Source organism: Quercus suber, unplaced genomic scaffold (assembly GCF_002906115.3).
Source record: "Quercus suber isolate HL8 unplaced genomic scaffold, Cork oak 2.0 scaffold_1, whole genome shotgun sequence".
Classification (NCBI taxonomy): Eukaryota; Viridiplantae; Streptophyta; class Magnoliopsida; order Fagales; family Fagaceae; genus Quercus; species Quercus suber.
Window position 1 is genome coordinate 987,951 of NW_027069468.1, and position 25,579 is coordinate 1,013,529.

Here is a 25,579-nt window from a genome sequence, read left to right on the forward strand (position 1 = left end):
CTTCCAAGGAAAAGGCAAAGGTGTTGAGCCTCGCAATTTTTTCATAAAAAGATCGCATAGTGAACTCCTCATTATTCATTAATTTCCATATCATCCTATCATTCCCTTCCCCAAGGGGAGTATGAGAGTCTAACAAATGGACAAATGAAGCTACTTCATCAATCTCCCGATCATTAAAATTTCTTATGAATTCCACATGCCAATTCCTACTCCACCCCCCCCCCCCCCCCCCCCACCTGTCTTTCCAATAATGATTCCACAGAAGCATTCTTATCCACGACAATTTCAAACAGTACAGGAAACATCAATTTTAAAGGCTGATCCCCACACCAATTCTCATGCCAGAACTGAATTCAACTACCAGAACCCACAACAAACCAAATGGACCATAAGAAATGACCCCCCTTCATACTAATACTCCAAAACTTACAACCATGAGTACCTCAAACAGGTTTTGATAACCATCCACCCCATTCCTCCCCATATTTCACAGTAACAACCAGTCTCCACAATTTGTTTTCCTCCAACCCAAACCTCCATAGCCACTTTCCCAACAAAGATTGATTGAAAGTGGTAAGTTTTCAAATCCCCAACTCCCATAAGCCAAAGGAGTGCATACCTTATCCATTCCACCAAGTGGTGCTTGATCTTATTGGCTTCAAATTGAATTTTATAAGTTAGGACATTACAACAAATGCCATTTATTTATATATGCCAGCTCATCTTGATGTCCATTCAATCAATTAAATGAACTTGCGTTCGGTAACTTCACAAGACTGAAAAGCATTAATGATAATGGAGGAAAATATCAAATATTGGCATCGCTACATCTAGAAATGAAATTAATAACAAACAAGTTCAGCAAAGTAGTCATCATTCACACCTGTAGAGCTGAAAATTTTGTGCTGTGGCATCACCCGGAGATTTATGAGAAGAAAATCCATCATCAAATGTGCTAAAAGAAGAAAGTCCACCACTTCCAAATCCTGATAAGGGCATTGACTGAATTGTTGAAATAGCTGTTGCAGCAACAGGGTTAATTCTCCTTGATGTTCGATAGGCAACACCAAGTAGTGCTCCCCCATGCAAGCCAATTACCTACAAGAGATGATTTTGAGTTATAGACGAACTCTTACCATGCAAGAAAACTCAAAAACACATTCTATGTCCAACCTTTCCAAGATGAACCCTTCAAGGAGAAACCTACAGAAAGTAAAGCAACATATACAGCAAAAGGCACATGAAGTATCTTTCTTCCAAATGGCACGAGTTTAAAAGAAGAAGAATAAGTACAACTAACTTCCCTAAATACCCTTCACTCTCTTAATGGTATGCACAACTTTAATGAGTTTCTTCTTGCTCTTTTTTCCTTTATTTCCCCAAACAGAAAAGGGTGATGTGGGAAATGAAGATAAAAAAAACTTTTTTTTCAACAATGACATGGAAAATTACTTAACATGATGCAGTAATATAAGCATGTTAAATACCCAATCAAATATAGGAAAAGAGATCCTACACGTTAAGAAAATATACCAGGGTAAACTAAAGTAAAAGCAAGAGTTGATCAATTGCAATACAAGAATTTTCCTATGATTCCACCAGTTAAGTGTTACACATTGTGTCCACATTCGGTACTAAGTATATTCTAATGAAATGCAATAATCTCCCTAGAATGAGAAGTTCTAGACAATAGCTTAGTCAACCAGTTTTGATAAAAATTGAAAGAGCAATAAATTGTCATTGTGATTTAAGTCCTTTTTGAGTTATTTAATTTTAATTTTGATTTAACTTTAAAAATTTAATGGGTGTTCCCTGGAAAGCTTAGACAGATATGCATGTACATTTGGATTTCAGAAATTCTAGAAATTTACATTAACATCAGAAGTAATGTTTATCAAGTTTAAGCATACACAGAACATTGATCATAATTGTGGAAACAAGTAAGAAGAAATGAACTAAAAAATTTCAAGAATCAGAAGCAAATGTAAGAATCAAAAGAAAAGCTAATAACAGGGTAAATGAGAATAACCGGTTCACTGCGGCCACCTATAGACCTCATTAATATATTTGATGTCCCATCATCCAGCAAAATACGAACTTGAACAGAGGCTGCAGCAGCAGCAGAGGAAGCCGCAGCTGCAGCTTGAGCAGCAGCTGCAGCAGCTTCTTTTGCTCTTCTTGATGAGCCTCCTTTAGGAATTATGGGAATTCTAGGAGGTAATGTCGATTCCAATATAGCAAATCTGTCAAAACATGTATCCCAAGCAAGAAGCCTTGCACTGCCTGAATCAACAATCGACCAGTCACTGACCTTGTAGATAGAGAAGTAAGGGATATCAGGCCACACAATTGCAAGATACCTGCAATCAAATTGTGATCAAAGAGCTATTAACCATGAGACTTCACCACCTCCACATCAATAGATTTAAAAGAACCACGCAATGCTATTTCAGAGTACAAGACATATACAGATATAGAAAATAAGATGAAGTAATTATGGCCCGTGTAATTAAAAATTTAAAATACCATTCCCACCCACCCCTTTCCTCTACCCCAACCCAAACTCCCTCTTCACACTACACAGTGGAAACGATGAAATAATGAGTGAATTCAATGCAACCACAGGTCTATGCTTACAAAAGTATCCCCTAGAAGGCTTCATATTGACACATTTGAAAAACCAATATCAATACTGCTAGAGCAAAAGTCAGAAGCAACTTACTTCCCTGAACTGCTTACAGAAAGAACTGAATATGAATCATGTGGAACAGGAGTGCTGATGTGCTTTTTAATTTGCTTGACAGGTAATGGTTCAAACGAATCTCCCTTAAACCTTCCAGTTTCTGATATGGAGCTATTATTTCCAAGAGATGGATTTGCTGTGTTGGACAACTGAAAATTTAGCAGCTTTAATTCTTTTTCAACTACATACACAGCAGAATGCTCTCGGCTTCCTGATGGTGTCGGCAGAGGAGCTATAGCCGGAAGAGATCTAGAATCAAACTCGCAAACAATAACACCAATATTGGTTCCAGTAGCAACAAGATGGGGCTGCAAAGGATGTGCAACCATACAATAAACCTGCATACAACAAATGAGCGTCAACCCTGATATATTCAAGATAAAACAAAAATATTTCAAATCGCAGTGCCCTGGCTCTTATGTGGATATTATTACTTTGAGGAGAAAGAGGAACACACACTTTTCATGGTGGTGAATTAAATTTTGTTCGATCAATTCTACGCTCTTAAGAATACTGTATGATTGGGAAAAAATGTTAGGCAGGCTCCATTATTTTATTTTTATTTTTATGATAACTAATATATAATTCATTAAAAAGAAGTGCAAAACAGTACTATCCTTGTACACAGGATGCATACAACAGAATAGCAAGGAAAAAATAGAAAGCAGCAGCGAGCTAAATAAAAATACAAAAAATGAGAAATTATCAATTGAAAAGTAAATCATCTAAAAAGTCCATGAAAGAAGTCATAGAGGAAGTATAGGAATCAGAATTGCACTTGTAAGGAGTCCTCAGAAAGAGGAATGTTACATGTGGCAAGGATAACCCTCTCCCTCAAAAGTACACTGATTCCTCTCTTTCCAAATGCACCACAATGAGACATAAAGGATTTGTTCCCCGCACTTCCCCACTTCTAATAGCGTCCCCTTCCAAGAATTGAACATAGCAAGTACTGAATCAGGCATTACCCAAGTGACAGTGTGACACCACTAAGCATAGTATTCAATCCCACAGTTCCCTAGCAACAGGGCAATGTAGAAGAAGATGGTCCACTGACTCCCCATTGGATTTACACATTCTGCATCAATCCGTAATTATAATTGTCCTCTTCCTTAAAAGATACATTGTCAAAAATTTTCCTAGTGCTAGAGTCCAAAAGGAGAAAGCAACTCTAGGTGGAACTTTCATCCCCTAATCAAAGCACTCTATAAAAAACTTTGAACTCAAAATCCTTGCTTTGGTAATGGGAGCCACACCAATCTATCACTTCCCGCCTCCATTGTAATTCATTTTGGTTTTTATTACTCTTTAAAATTTTAGAATGTAGGTATCCTTTGTAATATTTTTGTTTGTTCAAATGTTATTACTTTTTTTTTTTTTTTATATGTAAGAAAGATGTATATTCAAAAAACTGATATATGGAAAGTAGCACATAGCATATCAAAAAGTACAAAAAAAGAGAGAAGCAAAAACATAAAAGAAGAACTAATTACAAAGAAAGAGAGCGCTAAGGAACAAAGGGAGAGAATCACTAAATGCAAGTCCCCAAGCTCTAGACCAATCAAAAAGGGAACTAGTAAAAAGAGCAAGCAACTGGTCATCAGATCTAACTAAGCATTCCCTCCAAATACACCACATCAAACACAATGGAACTAAATTCCAAATGTTAGATAACTGCTTCCCCCAACCAATTCCACCAACCAAATAGAAAATCTGCCACCGAACGTGAGGGAACCCACGAAATCCCAAAAGTTTTAAAGACAAAGCTCCACAGCCAATAAGCCTTCAAATAGTGTAACAACAAATGATCCATTGCCTCCCCACAACAATGACACATAATGCATCAGTCAACGAAATCAAAGCCCCTAACCTGCAAGTTATCGTCTGTGAGAATCCTATCCCATACGGCTATCCAAACAAAGAAAGAGACACGCCGGGGTGCCTTAACCTTTCAAATACCTTTTCATGGAAAAACAACGGAAGAAGAACCATGTAACTTATGATCAAATGTTATTACTTTTCAAAAGACACAACATATGAGTTAGGATCAAGTTACACCTAATGCAACTTTTGTCAATTTCACACTAGGTATAAGTCTCTATTAGATTATGTTGTGAACCAGAATAATTCACTAAATATAAAAGATAGTTAATTCGAGATGACTAATGTCTTGAACTTTAGAGAAGAAATAGACATTTTTGGTTAATTTTCTGTTTCATTCTCATTAATGCATTCAACATGCATAAGTAGCCAATGATGAGATAACTTCATCAACAAATCCTAAAATATAGGCACCAACCCTATCCTAAAACATAGGAATTAATTTAAAAACAAATAAGTAACAATACTAATCTATCTAGGAAGCCTTATTCTATCACTAAACTAAATTCAAGTAATTTATCTAGCACTCGGTTCATAACATTCCCTTCCCCTTTATGATGAATCTTGTCCTTAAGATTCTAAAACATGGAAATCAATACTTGCTCACACCATATCCTTCTTCCCCAATTGGAGAAAACTCGACCTCGAAGTTTAAAGTGTTGACGGATAAGGTTTTGGATATTTGATTCTTGCACCAATTCTTCAACCACTTTTATGAACAAAAAAGCCTTGATTTTCACATCCTTGAACTCATCAGGAATGACAAATTCAATGTGTGAAATTAGACTAGGCTTATTCGAAATCACTAGAAAATCCCTTTGATCAATCTTTTCCACTTCATTGATCCTTTGATCTTCAAACACAATTTGTATAGTAGGTGCATCCTCCAACGTATTACTCTCAAGAATTATTATTTTTTGATAAGTAATAAAGATTTATTAATACCAAAGAAAGAGACTTGAGTACACAAGAAGAATAGGGGGTATACAATCAAATACAAAAATTACACAAATCAAGTAAATCAAGAACAGAAAAGAAAGAATGGTTGCTCAATGCTAACAACCAGTCCATTAAAGTTCTAAAAAGGAACAGCTTGAGATCTGGCATAGTTCTCTTATTATCTTCAAAAAATTTGCTATTTCTTTTCCTCCAAAGACACCACATCAAACAATGGGGAACAACCAATCATATGTGACCATTTTGATGACGACAAACCAACCTTGCCAGAAAGCTAGAAGTTCAACAACAAACTTTGGCATAACCCAAATTACTCCAAATAAACCCAAATCCATAGACCATAGATCCATAGCAACCCAATGAAGAAAGAGATGGTCAACTAATTCAACATTACACTTTCACATAAAACACCAATCCGTAATACATACCATTTTTTCCTTAAATTGTCAATTGTCAGGGTTTTCCCCAAGGCAGCAATCCATACAAAAAAACTACACGCGAAGGGACCTTCTAAAATAATTGGTGATGCTTGGAGTACATTACTTTGATTATCCGAAATTTCATGGGATCCTTGTACTTTTGATTGTTCTTTGATTTCCAAAATAACATTGAATTGTTTATCTAAGACCTCTATCATTTGATCCCACGAATTTTGCATCCTTGCTTCCATCCTTGCTATGCTTTTGGACATTTTCTCGGTAATATCTAACATTTGGTTGACAATCTCCAACATGCTCTCCATTCTTTATTTGTTGGAATTGACGCTCTTGATAGGTAGATTTTTTTAAAAAATAATAAAAAAAGCAAACTGGTCTGGGTAGGGGGAAAAAGGGCTTTCTTAATAAATGGGTCTTCAAATATTCTTTGGAATGTCACAGGTTGGACTATATAGGATGTCGGTGTTTTGGTTATCTAGACTTTGATGAATTGGGTGGTCTAGGGCTCGTAGATCTTGTTGTTGCTTGAATTTTTTTTTTTTTTTTTTTTGGGTCGGGTGTTGCAGCAGCTGCTTGGAAGTATATGGTGGCTGTTGTTTGGCTTGGGTTGCAGATGGGAGGATAGTGTGTGATAGTGTGGTTGTCTGGCTCCAATACCAAATAGTGTGAACCAGAATAATTGACTGAATATAAAAAATAGTTAGTCAATTTGAGATGAACAATCCCCTGAACTTGAGAGATGAAATAGACATTTTGGTTAATTTTCTGCTTAATTCTCATTTTGCATTTAACGTACATAAACTGCCAAGGATGAGATAACCTCATCAACAAATCCTAAAACATAGGTACCAATCCTATCCTTAAATAGAGGAAATAATTTGAATACAAATAAATAACAATACTAATCTATCTAGGAAGCTTTATTCTATCACTAAACTGAATTCAAATAATTTATTTAGCACCTAGGTCATAACAGATTAATATACACACACATACACGCATAATAGAAACATGCATGCATACATAAATACATGAACTGAAGACATTTCTAGAGGAAAATTAGTGTCTCTTTAAATAAGATTGGTTTGGTAAGACTAGATTTATCATCAACATGTTTTCCTCCTATGAATTGTAAACTCTGATCGAGGCTTTTCTAAGGAACATTAAACCAGGAATAACACTTCTGGTAAGTCTCATACAAACAAAAGCTGAAATTATAGCTACATACCCTAAGTTTCTTGCTAGGTGCAAGTACTTGCGGAGGGACTAACGAGGAAAGTTCACACAATGGCCGTGTAAGAGCTGAATAAGTTGGGTGTTCAATGGCCCTGCCAAAAATCCAAAATTAGTTTTAATATCCTCCAAAATAATTAAAACAGAGAAAGGCGTATGGTCTTCAGATCATATCTCCTCCATTAAATCATATCCAACTCTTTTGGCTGGCTGCACCAATCATGTTACATAATCCACTGTACTATAAACCAAGGAAAAGAATAAACTAATGGAAATTTGTAATGGACAAGGACATGAAAATATATGCATACCAGATATGGGAATCTTTCACACATGTCAAAATATCGAGGTTTGGAGCTCGAGGGTGGCACCAAGAGGCCACACTATGGCAAGCCAATTTTGGAACAGGTTTGATACGCCGCAACTCCTGAGAAATGAAAGTGAACAACACCCAAAAAATAAATCAAAGGAAAAGCTAACATGCCAAAGCTACAAAGCAATTCCAATAAAAAAAAATTGCATTTCACAGAACTTGAAAACATCAAGGAATTGATACAACACCTTAAACGAGATTGTGTCCCATATAGCTAATGTCTTATCTGCACCAATGGTAATAAGCTGTGGAGCTCCTGCAACCACTCTAGAAAGCTCAACCGCTATGACCCCACCATCATGTGCCTAGATGTATCATATTTGTATTAGAAAATATGTCCCCAAATTTTACTGTTTCAATGAAATGGAATCTATGCCTCACAACCAAGTAAACGTGCATGTGTCAAGTTCCTACTGTTATGAAGTCAAATTGAATATAAAAATCACCATAAGAAAATAATTGGGAAGAGAAGTTAAAACAAGGTCCAAAGTTAACTATTATAATTTTTCTTTTTTTTCCCTGTTAGTTAACAGTGCAGGTAGCTATAAATGTCGCACTGTATTTGGTTCAAAATTACCATGTTAAATATCCTAGATTGGTATCAAAACCCAACACAATGTCAAGGTTTACACATAGCTTTTATTCAAATGACAACACCGAACAGGCCCAAATCAGGAAGGCAAAATAATTCATGCTTGAACAAAGCCATATTAAGGAAAAATACTTCGACACTTATCACAATTCATATATCAATTATCTTGAAAGAAAAAAGTAGTGTAATGAGAGGATAAGGAGATAGTACTTTTAAGCTTAGCTTGGGTACAAGTTCTCGTGAATCTTGACTATGATCTGCACTCCAGAGTACAAGTAAACCATCACTAGCACCTGAAACCAGAAGTGCCTACAATCAAAGGTAAATAAAATTACAATCAAGAGTAAATAAAATTACAAATTATATAACAATGTAAAACCAGAAACAAGCAAGTATGCATAAATACACAAACACATATACATTCTGCACAAATTCATTCTATAAGCTCACAACTTGCCACCAGGTAAGCACACACAAACGCATACATTCATGTTTATGTAAAAGTGAAATGTATTAGTTTGACTTCAACAACTGAAACCAAATTAGATACATCAGGTATTAAACAAATTTTATAGAATGAATTTGTGCATAATGTATTAGTTTGACTTCAACAACTGAAACCAATTTAGATACACAGGTAATAAACAAATTTTCCGAATTCTCAACCATTTTCACCACAACATAAAAATTTATGTATACAGACTAAAATATCTTTGACAAGGTACAAATGGCTGAAAACTTTGGATCAACTGCACACTAAAGCCTTGCAGCAACTGTCCTAAAAATGTTCACAGGACTCCACTACTCCCCTTGAACTCCCCCCCACTCCCCTTTTCCTGCCGGCCGGCTCCTTCCTTGTTTTTCATCTAAATTCCAAGAGCCTTGATGGCTTGCTGATGATATCAATATTTCCATCCCATTCTTTTTTTGAGGACTACTTGTCCGTTCAAATTTATTTATATTTATGATACAATTTGTACATATAAAGAACTAAAACATGGTCACTGCCTTAATTAACCCCCCCCCCCCCTCCCCCTCCTGCCACACAAAGAAGGGAAAAAGACAAATTTAAGACTCTTGGATGCCTGCAAAAGCAACATCTGCACATATAATCTCAGATACTTGCCCTTTGCTGGATAAACCTCTTGAATGAGATGGAAGTCATTCAAGAGTCAATGAGTCATGTTTGTTGTTTAATTAATACACACGCGCACCCACCCAAAAAAACAGTCATGCTGTTGTAAGTTCTATATTTTGGAGCTCATACAAGTTGATGAAGGCTTTAGAAGCTAATTCTTTTTTCCTGGACGCCTTTGAACTTTGGAAATTTAGATTGCAATTGTTGATAATTTCAATATTCCTCCAACTCCCCCTTTGCTCTTTTAAGGCTTTTCTCCCATTTACAAAGATTCCAGGCCCATTGTGCACTCTCAGTAATTTGTACTTATAATGATGGCGGAATCACAACATTGTTAAAGGAAGGATACTCTCTTTGGAAGCCTAAGATAAGCCAAAGCCAAAGCCCAAGAAAAAGTTTCCATGGTGGTTAATTAAGTTTTAATATTTTATTTGGTTATTCTTAAGTCAAGGGTATTTTAGTCATTTTACAATTGTTGGGTATGAGCCATAGTTATAGGCCATAGGCTTTATTAATGAGTCTTATTTAATTATGGGTCATTACGTATGGGCTTTAGTTTAATTTATTAGGGTTAAATAGTAGTCCTTGTACTATTAGTACAAGTAAAAGTATTTATTTATTGGGTGCTCAATGTATTAAAGGAGTAGTTAATAAAATTGAGTGTTTTGAGCAATAGGCATGTTTGTCTTTGTTGTTTCTTTCTCTTTCTCTCTTTTCTTTATTTTCTCTTCTTTCTTACTGTTTACGCTACTGTTCACACAGCCCCTAGACAGCCCTAGCTATATTTCTCTGTTCCTACCCTAAATCCACAACTAAAAGTAGACAAATCCCTAATTTGTCCTGCATCATATAAGAAAAACAANCACCTCTGCATTTGTACATGTTATGAATATATGTGCCAGGGTCAAGCCACAGTAACATGTAATTCTTAACTATCTATGCAAAATCTTCTGTCTCAAACTCGACATTCCACAGTCAAAATTTTCTACAAATTACTTTATTAAGAACATGTTTTGTCTCATGTTGCTATTAGAAGTAAGAATTATCTCCAAAGGAAGACTGCAGAACCAAATGAACTTAAAGGATAAATAGATAATCAAATCCTATGAAGATTCAGACATTGCATCATCATTATTGAGTAAACTCCAGTATTACAGAGGCATCTAGACCAAGATCATAAAAAAATTCTAATAGTAAAGCAAGTTGAAAGATAATACAAAGTAATGTAAATTACTTTTGGGAAATGGATGTTTTACCTCACCAGAAGAAGCCACGAAGGTCATTAAACAAGAAATTGATCCTTTATGACCTCCTGTGTACCGTCGCACAAGCTGCAAGAAACTAGTATTATCACAGAATGAAAGAAACACTTGATCTGAATGTGATAGACCAACAACATGAAAAACAGCCAACCTTCCATGTTATCATTGAAAGCACTCTTATGACACCATCTGATCCACCAAAAGCAACAAGAGGACCATCACCACCAACGGATCTAGAAAGGAACTCCATACTGCAATAGTCAAGAAAAGGAAAAAGGAAACAGATTATAATTACATACATTAAATGATTTTGGGCCCGTTTGGTTGTGGTGATTATTGGGGGGAGGGAATGGTTTTTGGGTTGTTTGGTTGGGAGGGAAAAGAGAGGAGATTTTGGTGGTGCCCAGAAGTTTTCTCCCCGGGTGCACCATTTGGGGTGATTTTGGAATCTCCCCAATTTGGGAGAAAATGTGGAGGGAAGAGGGGGTTTGATGAGAAATTACCCATCTACCCCCATCTCCTCCCACGTGTGGTGTTTTTTTTTTTTTTTTTCCCTTTCTGTTTTGTTTTTTTTTAACTTTAACATTAGTTTTCTTTTACTTTTTTTTAAATACAGACAGCAATTTTTTTTAATATTAATTTTTTTTTACTTAATAGGGGCATGAGAGTAAATTCATAAAAACTACATTTTTTATCCTCTCATTTTTCTTCTCAACCAAAACAAAAGAGTTTTTCATCCCTCCACTTTTCCATCCTCCCAACCAAACACACATGAAGGAAAACTAAATCTTTTCTATCCCTCCACTTTTCCAGCCCCTCATCATTTTCTATCCCCCACTTTTCCATCCCCCCAACCAAACAAAAACTTTGAGCTAGAACTAATTCCATCACAGGTAACTATTGTTTGATCCATCATCTCCATTCCAAAGCAGACTCTTTCAGCACCACTGCATGGACTAACATTAAAAAACTACTTCAAGGTATCCAAAAATCGAGTTGATAGAGTAATTCCTTCAACATGTCACAGGCAAGAAGATGTAGCAAAAGAAGGTAATTTTGGCACAACTTGCTATCATATAATGCCTTTGTGGGTGGAAGAAAAATACTGAATTTAGTTCTTATTGCTAATGAGTGTCATGATAGCCAAATAAAGAGCAGTGTTCCAGGTTTGATTCGTAAGCTAGATATTGAAAATGTTCATGATCGTATTAATTGGGATACTCTAATTACTTGCTTCAAAGAATGAGGTTTGGTGATAAATGGAGGTGTGGATTCTCTTATGCATCACTACAATCCAATTTTCAGTGTTGGTGAATGGTTTCCCAACAGGCGGTTCAATAGTTCAAGGGTATTAAGGAAAGGTAATCCTTTTTTCAACTTTGCCCTTTATCTTGGTTATGGAGCTATTGAGTATGATGTTATGAAGAACAGAAGAAAAGGGTTACATCTTTTGTATTAGTGTTGATAATGGAACACTGATAATGGTCTTATGATCTCACACCTATTTTTCACCAATGATATTGCTTTTTTTTTTTGTGATGCAAATATGGATCAACTCCTTTATATTAGAAAACTGTTGACATTCTTTGAAGTTGTAACAGGTTTGAGAATAAATCTGAGCAAGAGTGAAGGGGTCCCTATAGGAGAGTTTGGAAGATTGGCGAAATTAGCATATATTATCGGTTGGAAGATTGGGAGTTTGCCAATGAATTACTTAGGCATGTTTCTGGGATCATCAGTCTAGGCGAAAACAATGCAGAATCCCATTCTAGAGAAAATGGAGCAGAGATTATCAAGTTGGGAAAAACTATATTCTTGTCAAAAGAGGGAAGTTTGACACTCCTGAAGAGTATAATCTCGAGTTTACCAATATATTATCTCTCCTTATTTACCATCCCAACATATGTGGCAAACTTTTGAGGAGTTTATTGAGGAATTTCTTATGGAGTGGTCTGGGAGTTGAATTCAAATTCCACAGTGGATTGGAATATAGTGTGAAACCCAATTGCCAACAGGCGTTGGGAGATATGCAAGTTAGGCACCTTCAACCAAGCTCTATCAAGTGAGATACTATAGCATTTTTTTTTTTTTTTTAAATTTTGACTATGTAAGTAGCTACAGTATTTTGGGGAGGAAGAAGCCGCTTGTGGAGACAAGTTGTAACAGAGAAGAATCAGGAGGATGGATAACGAAGCAAGTTAGAAGATCCCAAGGATGTAGCTTATGGAAGAATATCAGGGTGGGGCCTATTTATTCTTCAGAAACTCCTTGCTTCATCCATTAATTGTGTAACTCCAGCCCATCAGATTTATGTTCAACAATTAATCTTGTAACACCCACTACATAAGAATTAGCTATCAAAAAAAAAAAAAAAAGGTGGGGTGGGATAGACTTGCAAGACACGTGTATTTTGAGGGTAAGGTTTCGTAAACTGAGCAAGGTTTTGGCAAGATAGGCGGTGCAGGGAGTCAGGGACCAACTTTTTAAATGACTTGTACCTAGAGTTGTACACTATTACAGCTAACAAAGACGGTTTAATCACTTCATTCTTGGAGTATTGAAATGATGAGAATGTGAGCTATTGGAATTGGAGTCAGTTGATTCTATGATAGAACTACTATATTCCAATATACCAAAGAGAGAGGGCTTTGATAAGAAGAGGTGGAAACTGAATGCTAACGGAAAGTGTGATGTTCATTCTTACTCAGCCATATTACAAGCCTTGAGTGAGAATTATTTCCTTGGAGAAGCATGTGTTGCACCAAGGCTCCAAAGCGGCTGCAGGCTTCCTTCTTTGTGTGGACAATAGCTTAGGGGAATATTTTGACCATTTATAATTTCATGAAGGGAATCACTTGATAAATCAATGTTGAATGTGTAGATACAGTAGGGAGACTGTGGACCATTATAGAAATATTGGGACCTAACACATGCTTTGTGGAGTTCCATTTCTTGTGTGTTTAGGGTATACTGAATGATGCTGAAGAGGGCACTTGATCTTCTAACTAGATGGAGGAATTGGTTGGTAAACACTCTTTTGTTTGGAATTTTTCCCCATTATGCCTAATGTGTTTATTGAGAAAGGAGCAGAACCATCACACTTTTGATGTGGAAGCTTTGGAGGTGCAAAAAGTAATTTCATTTTAGAGTTCATTGAGTCTATTTCATTTGCTTATAATTCTTTAAGCTATCTAGTGTATTAATTATGTACACAAGGTAGTCTTTAACTTCAATAGATCTTACTTTTCAACAACAACAACAACAAACTCCAAAGAGTTCTCGATAATATGACTACCTAATAGCATGCTCTTAGAACTATTTGAATGGAAAAAAGCCATTCCACAAACTATGGCTACCAGCTAGTCGGCATTTGTGTGCTCTATCCCTTTGGACTTGCCTCTAGCCAGTAAAACCTACAAGGCTTATCCAAGTCGAAACGAATAGATTACAAGCAAGGGTGATGCAAATGAATATGATATTTGTATTTAATTATCTTATATTTGCAAATATAGCACTTGATAGATTATATAAAAAACTAAAGCATCAATAAAACATTTGTTTGACTTGCCAGAGAAGCGACTTGTTGTCAAGTTCTTGCTTGGGAACATCACGGCCGCGCATCGTCACCAAGTCCAAAAATATGGCTTTATTCTCACAACAGATGACTAGAAAATGCCTTCCCTTCGTGGACGAAGGCGGAGAGTTAAAAGGCGAGGCGAATTGATTGACGGCGGAGGGAGCCTCGGCTGCGGCAGAGCGGTTACGCCATAGTTGCCAAAAGCGCACATCATCATCATAAAAATTCACCTGCTTAACACTTGAAGAATATGAAAAAAGTAAAACACGTAGCCATCCAGAGAACAAACAAACAAAACAAAAAATGCAGCAGGAGTGAATTGAATTGATCCAATTTACCTGCCTCCACGCATGGCTTCTATAGGTTTTCCTTTAGGCTCCGATTCGCCTTCAGCAAGCTTCTCTAGTTTCGCACCAACTAAGCGGCGCTCGTCCACGCCGCCGGCTTTGAGCTCATAAATAACCTGTGAGAATTGAATTGGATTTGGATTTGAGAGAATAAAATGAAACGAATGGAGTTTTTTTTTTTTTTTTTTTTAAAAAAAAAAAAAAAAAAGGTGGGGTGGGATAGACTTGCAAGACACGTGTATTTTGAGGGTAAGGTTTCGTAAACTGAGCAAGGTTTTGGCAAGATAGGCGGTGCAGGGAGTCAGGGACCAACTTTTTAAATGACTTGTACCTAGAGTTGTACACTATTACAGCTAACAAAGACGGTTTAATCACTTCATTCTTGGAGTATTGAAATGATGAGAATGTGAGCTATTGGAATTGGAGTCAGTTGATTCTATGATAGAACTACTATATTCCAATATACCAAAGAGAGAGGGCTTTGATAAGAAGAGGTGGAAACTGAATGCTAACGGAAAGTGTGATGTTCATTCTTACTCAGCCATATTACAAGCCTTGAGTGAGAATTATTTCCTTGGAGAAGCATGTGTTGCACCAAGGCTCCAAAGCGGCTGCGGGCTTCCTTCTTTGTGTGGACAATAGCTTAGGGGAATATTTTGACCATTTATAATTTCATGAAGGGAATCACTTGATAAATCAATGTTGAATGTGTAGATACAGTAGGGAGACTGTGGACCATTATAGAAATATTGGGACCTAACACATGCTTTGTGGAGTTCCATTTCTTGTGTGTTTAGGGTATACTGAATGATGCTGAAGAGGGCACTTGATCTTCTAACTAGATGGAGGAATTGGTTGGTAAACACTCTTTTGTTTGGAATTTTTCCCCATTATGCCTAATGTGTTTATTGAGAAAGGAGCAGAACCATCACACTTTTGATGTGGAAGCTTTGGAGGTGCAAAAAGTAATTTCATTTTAGAGTTCATTGAGTCTATTTCATTTGCTTATAATTCTTTAAGCTATCTAGTGTATTAATTATGTACACAAGGTAGTCTTTAACTTCAATAGATCTTACTTTTCAACAACAACAACAACAAACTCCAAAGAGTTCTCGATAATATGACTACCTAATAGCATGCTCTTAGAACTATTTGAATGGAAAAAAGCCATTCCACAAACTATGGCTACCAGCTAGTCGGCATTTGTGTGCTCTATCCCTTTGGACTTGCCTCTAGCCAGTAAAACCTACAAGGCTTATCCAAGTCGAAACGAATAGATTACAAGCAAGGGTGATGCAAATGAATATGATATTTGTATTTAATTATCTTATATTTGCAAATATAGCACTTGATAGATTATATAAAAAACTAAAGCATCAATAAAACATTTGTTTGACTTGCCAGAGAAGCGACTTGTTGTCAAGTTCTTGCTTGGGAACATCACGGCCGCGCATCGTCACCAAGTCCAAAAATATGGCTTTATTCTCACAACAGATGACTAGAAAATGCCTTCCCTTCGTGGACGAAGGCGGAGAGTTAAAAGGCGAGGCGAATTGATTGACGGCGGAGGGAGCCTCGGCTGCGGCAGAGCGGTTACGCCATAGTTGCCAAAAGCGCACATCATCATCATAAAAATTCACCTGCTTAACACTTGAAGAATATGAAAAAAGTAAAACACGTAGCCATCCAGAGAACAAACAAACAAAACAAAAAATGCAGCAGGAGTGAATTGAATTGATCCAATTTACCTGCCTCCACGCATGGCTTCTATAGGTTTTCCTTTAGGCTCCGATTCGCCTTCAGCAAGCTTCTCTAGTTTCGCACCAACTAAGCGGCGCTCGTCCACGCCGCCGGCTTTGAGCTCATAAATAACCTGTGAGAATTGAATTGGATTTGGATTTGAGAGAATAAAATGAAACGAATGGAGTTTTTTTTTTTTTTTTTTTTTGCAGAAGGAGAGAAACCTTACCTGGCGATGTTCCCAATTCCAAACAGAGACGTGATCTGAGGCATCCGCGGTTACAAGCCATGGATGCGTGGGATGCAACTCGATCTTCACAATTTTATCATTCGTAGGCCGAAATGCTCTCAGCCGTAACATTTTCTTCTCTTCTTAATTTCTTCTGGTGGATCTAGAAAAATAGCCTGAGACTGAGAGTAGCAATGCAAATCTGATTAGATTCAGATATGCAGTAACTTCCGATGGAAAGTATTCAAACTCCCATCTGAAATTTACAAATGCGCGTTCATTTTCAGACGAGCATACGTAAATAGTCGGGAAGGAAGGTTTTTTTTTTTTTTTTTTATTGGGGTCAAATTAGATCATTTAAAAAGTGCTAGTTAATATCCTCAAATTTTACAACATTTCGTTTTGACCCAAACCGTCCATTTTTCAGGATTTTTTTTCTAAATAACCAAATCTCTCGAACAATTTTGTTAGTTAGCAAAGTTTTAAAACTATTTAGCAATTTAATAAATCGAGTCCATTAGACTTGATTTTGCTCTTTGAAATTAAGTCAAGAGGAGTTGAGTTTCAATTGAAAATTGAGTGTTTCACACTCGAGTTTCATACTCGAGAGTGAAACACTCAAGTTCCATATTGAACCGAGCAAGGCAAACTCACACAACAACAAAGATCCCACAAATCTAGATCCCACATGAATCCAGAGCAAGGCGGAAACAAACTTCATACACGAACCCAAATCCCATGCCCTACTCTGAACCCAATCTCCCTACAGCAGCAAACTCACACCCTCTGATCTGTGCAAAAACAACAAACCCAAACCCAGGCGAATCCAAAAGGACACCGTATTTCCAAGAGTTGAGAGAATACTTTTCGGTTTATAAAGGTTCCAAGAAGTGGCGGCAAGGGCTCCTTCTACCTCGTGCATTTGGTTTTCGCGTTTGGTTTCCTCCATTTCTATGTTTTTTAACGTACAAAGCAGGAAATCGAGTGTTTCATACTCGAGTTCCACTTGAAACTCGACGCATACGGGCTTGATTTCAATGAGCAAAATCGAGTCTCTTAGATTCAATTTGTTAGATTGCTAAATAGTTTCAAAATCTTGCTAACTAACAAAACTATTTGAAGGATTTGGTTATTTAGAAAAAAAAAAAAAAAAAAAATCTCATTTTCACTATTGTTGCCAAGTCAACACTTATGTCTATTAATAAGAGAAGGTATCTCATTACTAAATAGGCATACAAGACTTTTGCCTCTTTAATGACTGCATTTTACAAATGAAAAAAAAAAAATTTCAATTTTGGGAGCACAAATGAAATCAATTATAATAAAAAAAATTTCTAAAAGCTAAAGGTCACGTGTATTCTTTTTCATCATTCTACCCTAATTTATCTATTTTTACTGCTTTTGACTAAACCTATTAGGGTGTAACTTAGTGGTTAGTGGCTTAGGATGAACGGTAGACCTAGACATCTTGGGGGTTTGAATCCCACTAAAAGTTCTCCAAGATTACCTAATACACAATTTTGGTAGATGGAGTCATGTATCTGTGGTTTACTCTCTAGGGGCAAGTTCAATCCCTGGCGAGGTTCCACTTCACATTAAAAAAAAAAAAAACACACACACACACACACACATACACACATTTCCAACAAATGTTATTTTTAGTATATACCCTACATTTTTCTCATTCTTTCAACTTAAATTAACACAAGTCCCATTACTGGTACATTTTACAATAATGCTTTGGCAAGTAGGTTTATAAATTTTAAATTTTAAATTTTAAAAAAAAAATTGTAAGCTCTTAAATTCTTAATTTCCTTTTGTCTTTCAAGAGAAGAAGCAAGTTGAATAGTCAAAGAAAAAAAACGCAGTAATAAAATTTGAACTAATTAAACGTTGGATCCGTTTACCTTTCAAATTAAATTAAGGCATTCAGTAAAAGAAAGCGATTATTTCTCAGACAAAACCTTAATCAAATTAAGTTATCCGTTTACCTTTCAGTTTTTTTTGAAGGATTTGAACATTGTTCGGGTTATATATATATATATATATATGGATGGGAAAGGGAGAAAGCTCATGAGTTCTACTTTTTATTTTAATAAGATGTTGTCATGTCTGCCACTACCATGGGTGTTGCATGGATTTTATTATTATTAAGAATAAAGTTTAGTTACAAAATTAGTTATAATTTTAGGTTATAATGTTACTTAATAAAATAAATATTACTACATATTTTAAAAATCTAACCGTTGAATTGCATGTTATTTATGCTCTTAATACACATGTCAAATATTGTGTTAATTAGATATTATTTACTATATAATCTATAAGTTCATATTTTATGCATAATTTTAAACTATAAAAACTTATAATTTAAACAACTTATTGATGACCTAGCAATTGATATTTAAATTTCTAGAAATTTTGTAAGCATAAAGGATATAAGAAGAAGATGTAATTTAATTGTGGATTTATCAAAATTCACCTTCAGTAAAAAGATATTAAGTAAAGTTGTAGTCGTATGCTATAACCAATTTTGTAATTAAATTTTGTCCAATTATTATTATTTATTTGGGTAAACCCCCTAAACCCAAAATCTTACACTCCCGTTATATATATATATATATATATACTTTCATTTTTTTTCTTATGCCCCCGAAGAGTTTTTTTTTTTTTTTTATTCTTTTAACATGTAGCTTAGAGTAACCGAACAATTAACAATGTTATAATAATTTGTTGCATTTGGAAAATTCAGGATTTAATTTGTTACTAAAGTGAAATTTTCCAGAAAAAGAATTATGGCTCATTTGGATAGGAAGTATTTGAAGCGAATGATTTGGATTTTGGATTCTAGTTGAAGTGACTTAAACAAAGAATTAAATTGCACCTTTTTTTTTTTATCTAAGGATGAAATTTATTGATGGGTTTATGTATTAAGTATTAACATGTAGATTTTAAACAATAATTATAAATTTTAATTATTAATCTGTAACATCACACAAGTGTTTTGAAAAACTTTTAAACCTTAAATCCATTGGGTTAAATTTAGATAAAACAATTTATGCCATTAATTTTTCTTCATATTACTTGACTATAAATTCTCAAATCCAAGTGAAACCCTACCACGTTTGAAATCAAATCCAGTGCCCTACACTTTTGCATTTTCCATCACAACCCAACCCAAATGAACATGTAAATTTTCGCAGAGGAATTATTTAATCATATTTTGATCTTAGAGATCTATTGCTAGGGCCCTAAGCTCATCCATATTCTCTAAATAAGATTGTTAGCAAGTGATTGCAAGTAGTGTAACGTGTATTGCTTCTTTTTTCTTTTCTTTTTTTATTGGTAATTACAGCCACACCTAATGAATTTTGAATCCATGAACTCATCCTTCACCTAAAAATTATACAGGAAGAGTAAGAGCTCATTGGCAATGTACCTATAAATCATGAGGGAGTAAGAGCTCATTGGCAATATGAGTATTGCTAATTTGCCATGGAAGACCAGTTGAACTTACCGCGATGTATTAGTGTGCTTGTCAATTGCGGGATGAAGAATGATCGTTTCTTAAGGATATCAAAATCTGGAAACTCAGTAAATGGTTTCAAAATTTTCCCACTACCACATATAAGGTCAAAATTAGCTACAAAAAAAAAAGGTTACGGAATCTCTTCTTTCATCAACAGAAAATTAAATAAGCAACATCTAAATAAGCTTCTTCTTTTGAAAGAACCGCTTCAAGTGCCATAACTGTAAAGCCGAAACTGCGATGCAGACACCGAGGGACATAATACTGAGCCATGCCACCCTGGCATTTGTTGATTCACTCACCATCCTCATTTCTGATTCTCTATTTAGTAGATCCAAAAAAATAATAATAGATAAAAACCTCCATTAGATTAGATTTTGAGAATGCTTAAAACTTCCAAGGCATCCCAGCAATGCATATAAAAATTACCTGCTCTTGAGATAGAGTAAATTCTCATGAATTGCCTCCACTGCTCCTTCAAGTTTCCTCAGTTCAAGTTCAACACCCTATATATGGCAATGCAGGGAAAAAAAATATCATGATCAGGGATAAGATGAAAAAAAAACATTTTAAGGCCAGAAAGTATGCCTAATATTTTTGGTGGCTACTCTAGTGATGTGGGGGGAGTGCAGGACAGGTCTATCAAGTTTTTATCCTTCTTTTCAAACTTAAACAAATTAAGCCACTTTTTTCACTTTTTAATTCTTTAATATTTTTATGGTAAAAGTCGAAGCTGAGACCTACCCACACCACACACCCTTTTGCCACTAGAGTCAAGGCCCGGAGGCTCTTTTGTTAACATGATTGATAATTACACACATACCTAGTGCAATGCAAGGGCCACCAAATTCATTTAAGATTTTGTTTCTAAATTTGAAATTTTTATTTTTTAATTTAGTTTTTAATGTTGAGGGTTTTAACAGATTTGATTTGGCATTTTCCATGTTGATGTAATCCCTAAACCCTATTAAACTAGTGCTCTTGAAAGTAGCCTGATTTGGAATAAAAAAATTATGATTTGAGAATATGTGTGTTTCTTCCTTGCTTGGTTGTGTTTCTTCCTTGCTTGGTTGTGATGTAAAACACTCTTAGGTGGTGAAGCCTAGGGTTCAGGCAGATTCTAGGTGGTGAAGCTTAGAACTTGTTTTGCTTATCTCTTCTTTTTCCTTTTATCTCTATCTTACTACCCAAGTTCTACATCATAGTGAGTCAAGGCCAAAAAAAACTTACATCATCATATAAAAAGTTATCTGTGCCAACTTGATATATGACACAATCCTAACACATTTTTGGAACTTCCAAAACTAACAAACTAATATTTAGAGCTTTGGCTCTGATAATTGACATAATTTGAAAAAAAGATTTGACATTATCAGAATACCATTCAGTTTCTTATTGAAACTTTTTACTTTTAGTCCATGTTGCAAGTTCAGACTTTAGTAAAAGCTTATAAATCAAGATCCACTATATATTTTAATTGGTGTCTTTACTCCGCAACTTTCACTTGTTTATTTATCCATCCAGAAAAAATAATAATAATAACATTCACTTGTAATTGATGATCTTTTGCAGCTTCCAAAGCACAGAAAAATCTTAATTACTACGGTTTTAGATTCATAATTTCAATAACTATTTAAAAAGGAACTTAACTCATTCTTTGAGGTCTAGAGTTGAGAAAGATTAACACTTCAAAAAAGAGACACTGCTAGAAATTTACCAACCAAGTGGGGGAGAAATATAATCAAGAGGTGCTCACCTCAATCTTCTCTTTTCTTGCAACTGATTCCCAATCTTTTGCTGCAATTCCAGTTCTCCAGTCAAGGTTTACACTTACATCTCCACCTCCTGGGTTATGTCCATCCACCCAGAAACATGCCAGGTAGTTGCCAGCCTCCTTAGTTGTAAAAGCAAATTGTCCATTTGTTGAGTTCTCCTTATTATAAAGATTATTTCCATATGGTGATGTCACCTAAGGAGAAAATAAACTATCATTGAATTGCAAGAAATTGATATAAATAAGAACCATTAGTTGTAATTTCCTTTTTATTATTATTATTTTTTCTATTAGATTGAAAAGGAGAGTCCTGGAAAATACAAATTTATAACTCAGCTAAAACAATATACAGGCAATCTAATCCTAGATTATTGCAGTAAAGTCCCTTATGCCAAAGAAAAAGAAGCACCATAAAACATTTGAACCATAAAAAGGTTAAATTACATGATGATATCTTAAAAAACAGCATCCAAGGTCTAATCCAGTAAATAAATTGTCCAAAATAAGCAAACATTATAGTGGCCAGCTGATCACATTTGCAGATGTTTAGACCATCCAACAAAAATTTTAAAGAATATTTTTATATACAAATTCTCATGTTTTATTGACATCATCCAATAATGACTTCAACACTCCAGTCACATTCATACTTTATAAATAAAGGTTAACCTATCCCTAAAAGCAGAACAGAGCATTTCATGATAAATGCCAATACCATTTGAACAGCAAAATTACATCTGTTTGAGTCTAGTTAAAAGCTTCAGAGAAAGCCTAGGTGCAAAGATTGCTGTTATTTTATACATACTGTCAATATGTATAGGATGAATTCTTCCAAAATAAAGACAGATGGCACAATAAATAAAGCCCAAAATCCATTCTACCAACCGGTCACTGTACCACCTGGCCATCATACAAATGTCAATAACAGTTTTCTTAGAATCATTTTTCCTTCCTATCAAAATCTATAATTCTCTCTCTCTCTCTCTCTTTTAAAATGAACTTTCCCTTCCCATCAAAATATTCATCAAAATCACAGTTCCATTCTGCAGTTAAAATTTTCAGATCTACCTAAAAAGTCCACAAAAAAATCTTTCTAAATATGTCAGAACAATTTTTTTTACTAGATATGTTAGACCTTGCAAAAAATCCCCAAGCAGAAACCCTGTCAAAAAACATGCAACAGGTTTGCTAGAGATGTTTTCAACCAACAAAATCAAGTCAACCAGAACCCAGCCTAATAATAAAAACATTGGGTCAGTGTACAGAATTTTCAATATACCCCGATGTAACACGCTACTTTCCAGAGAAAAACCGCCAACACACTCAAAATAAACGTTTGTATATAGAAAATTTTTAACCCGAGAAAAATTAGAATCAGCTCAAACCCATTGTGAACTAAACAACAAAGCTGTAGTGGAAGGTTTCTCAACAAATCTTGAGTTTGCTCAACCCACAGCTGAACTTGACCCACCCATTTGTGAGGTCTAGATATGCCAATCTAGCAACCCAATATGCTGGCCAAAATATAAGCATGATTGGGAATTTTCAGTGCAACCAAACACTAGAAAATCAATTTCCAGATTGCAAGAAACAACTGAAAAGAAATAATTTTCCACTGACAATGTTTTACGCAGGAAAACATGAAAAACATTTTCTGCCAAAACAAATGGTGTCACAAGCTGAGGAAAGCACTGGCTATATCTTGCTATACTTCAAAAAGACTAGTCAGCCTACAATAAGTGCTCATCGTAATCGCTTATATAGCCTAGATCTACCTAGTACATGCTTGATGTAGGACCCAACACACACCCACACAATACACTCATACAATACAATACAATCCCACAATCTAGGGCATCACAAACAGAGCATCAGTCATCGTTAATTCTCAGGAAAAAGAACCCTCCCGCCCACCCCCCCCCCAAAAAAAAAGAACAAATGTAGGGCATCACAACGACTATATGATAATGTCCAATTAATTAATCGTTAATTCTCAGGAAAAAGAACCCTCCCGCCCACCCCCCCCCCAAAAAAAAAGAACAAATGTAGGGCATCACAACGACTATATGATAATGTCCAATTAATTCATATATAAATAGTCTCATATAATTAAACAATTCGATTATTTATAACATGCTAATAAATTGGATCTTAGGGCACAAACCCTAACAAATGTAGAGGATGCTTGATTATGTAAGACAGCTAGGGCAAAGAGACCAGACCAAACCATATGTAACAAGAAGAACTTGAACCGGTAATTCTGGTCAACACAAGCAAAAAGAATCTTCCAGCAATTATATGCTTGTTTAATGTGTGACATATTGCCCTAATGAAAATGATCTCATACAGCACAGGCCTAGGTAACCAAAAAAGCCAACTGTGACACAATAACCAAAATTCTGCATTCTTGGAGATTTATGGTCTGTTTGGATTGAGGCAGAGGGAGGGAGAGTAGAATAAAGTAGATTTAGCCCAAAATTAGCTTATTTTTAGCCAACTCTACTCTCCTCCACTCCCCTTCCTTCCTCTCTCAATCCAAACGAGCCCTTATGGGCTCGTTTGGATTGAAGGAGGCAGAGGGAGTAGAGTAGAGTGAAATCGGCCCAAAATTAACCTATTTTTAGTCAACTCTACTATGCTCTCCTCTCCTCCACTCCCCCTCCCTCTCTCCCCCTCAATCCAAACCGGCCTTAACCTTCTCCAAATGTTCGTATATTTTTAAAATAACGATTACCCTTCTTGACAATGATAACCAAACCCAGCATTCTTGGGAGTATAAGAGACCGGCCTTCTTAACATGTCAAGACAACAACTCAAAAATGATTCTCAGGACCAAAGATATGGAGCTACGTTAGACCTCTAGAGTCTAGACCCAAAAAAAAAAAAAAAAAAAGCTACATAAGGATGTGCTTCATGAACCAAGCATGATCAAGTTATGAAATTGAATACAAAGTGTGAACTCATGATAGTGATCAATGATCAAATATGGTTGATCTCCATGGAAAACCATTTATAGAATCTTAGATGTCGTAAAGAATTAACATTAATCAAACTAATCTAAGACATGCAAGTCTTAATAAAAAAAATTAACAACTTCATCATTAAACATCAAATCCAAGACACATTTGATATGCTAACAATAATATGTATGCGTGCACCTAAAAACCAAAATCCTATTAAAGGTGGGTACCTTGGCAGCGATGGTGGGAGTGAGGTGGGAGTGATCGTTTTCGGAAACGACGACGTAATCAGCTAGAACGACGACGTTGTTCTGGAGTTCTTCCGACACGCACTTGGTACCGGTGGCCGGTACTGTCATCCAAATATTTTTTTTTTTTTTTTTTTTTCCTTTCTTTTAACCCAATATTTTACTTTATCCATTTTGATTTTACGTTACTGAATTTAAAAACTGTCATTTATTTATTTTTTTAACGTTTTTGTTTAAATAAATTAATAAATTTCTTTTTAACTAGGGGTTTTTTTTTTTTCAGAATTTTAACTAATATTATTCTTAGTATAAATGTTTGTGAAGTGTGAGAGGTAAGTGTTGTGATTCAAGTATCCAAGAAAAAATTTCACATATGTATATGCTTAGATAAGGTTATAATAGAATTTTTACCTTATATAAAATAAAATAAAAATCATTTCTATATCTATTTCTAATTCTAGTATGTTCTCAAAAAAAAAGAAAAAGAAAAAAAAGCAGGAGTATTTCTATTTCTAGTTACTTTTGGTTTAGTCAAGTTTTAGAATTATGCTACTTTCTA

The 25,579-nt window shown here is 35.3% G+C and overlaps 2 protein-coding genes across 2 annotated transcripts in view; both read right to left on the reverse strand.

Annotated features, from left to right (window-relative positions):
- The window catches only part of LOC112041166 (uncharacterized), a 28,173-nt gene extending 11,342 nt beyond the window's left edge, over nt 1–16,831 (reverse strand). The window contains exons 1-12 of the mRNA XM_024074067.2: nt 16,510–16,831; nt 16,289–16,413; nt 15,942–16,190; nt 10,768–10,867; nt 10,611–10,685; nt 8,427–8,525; nt 7,813–7,929; nt 7,563–7,678; nt 7,247–7,346; nt 2,723–3,081; nt 2,030–2,360; nt 884–1,098 (exon numbers count right to left, since the gene is read on the reverse strand). Coding sequence (XP_023929835.1) covers nt 884–1,098; nt 2,030–2,360; nt 2,723–3,081; nt 7,247–7,346; nt 7,563–7,678; nt 7,813–7,929; nt 8,427–8,525; nt 10,611–10,685; nt 10,768–10,867; nt 15,942–16,190; nt 16,289–16,413; nt 16,510–16,641 — 2,018 coding nt within the window. The 5' untranslated portion in view covers nt 16,642–16,831. The remainder of the gene's footprint in view (nt 1–883; nt 1,099–2,029; nt 2,361–2,722; nt 3,082–7,246; nt 7,347–7,562; nt 7,679–7,812; nt 7,930–8,426; nt 8,526–10,610; nt 10,686–10,767; nt 10,868–15,941; nt 16,191–16,288; nt 16,414–16,509) is intronic.
- Nucleotides 16,832–20,097: 3,266 nt separating this feature from the next.
- Nucleotides 20,098–25,133, reverse strand: LOC112041178 (transmembrane emp24 domain-containing protein p24delta3). The gene is made up of 4 exons (XM_024074079.2): nt 25,003–25,133; nt 21,795–22,007; nt 20,468–20,544; nt 20,098–20,359 (listed from the first exon to the last, which is right to left on the reverse strand). Exons 1-4 carry the CDS (start codon nt 25,129–25,131, stop codon nt 20,215–20,217), a joined length of 564 nt encoding a protein of 187 aa, XP_023929847.2. The 5' UTR covers nt 25,132–25,133; the 3' UTR covers nt 20,098–20,214.
- Between the last annotated feature and the right edge of the window lie 446 nt (nt 25,134–25,579).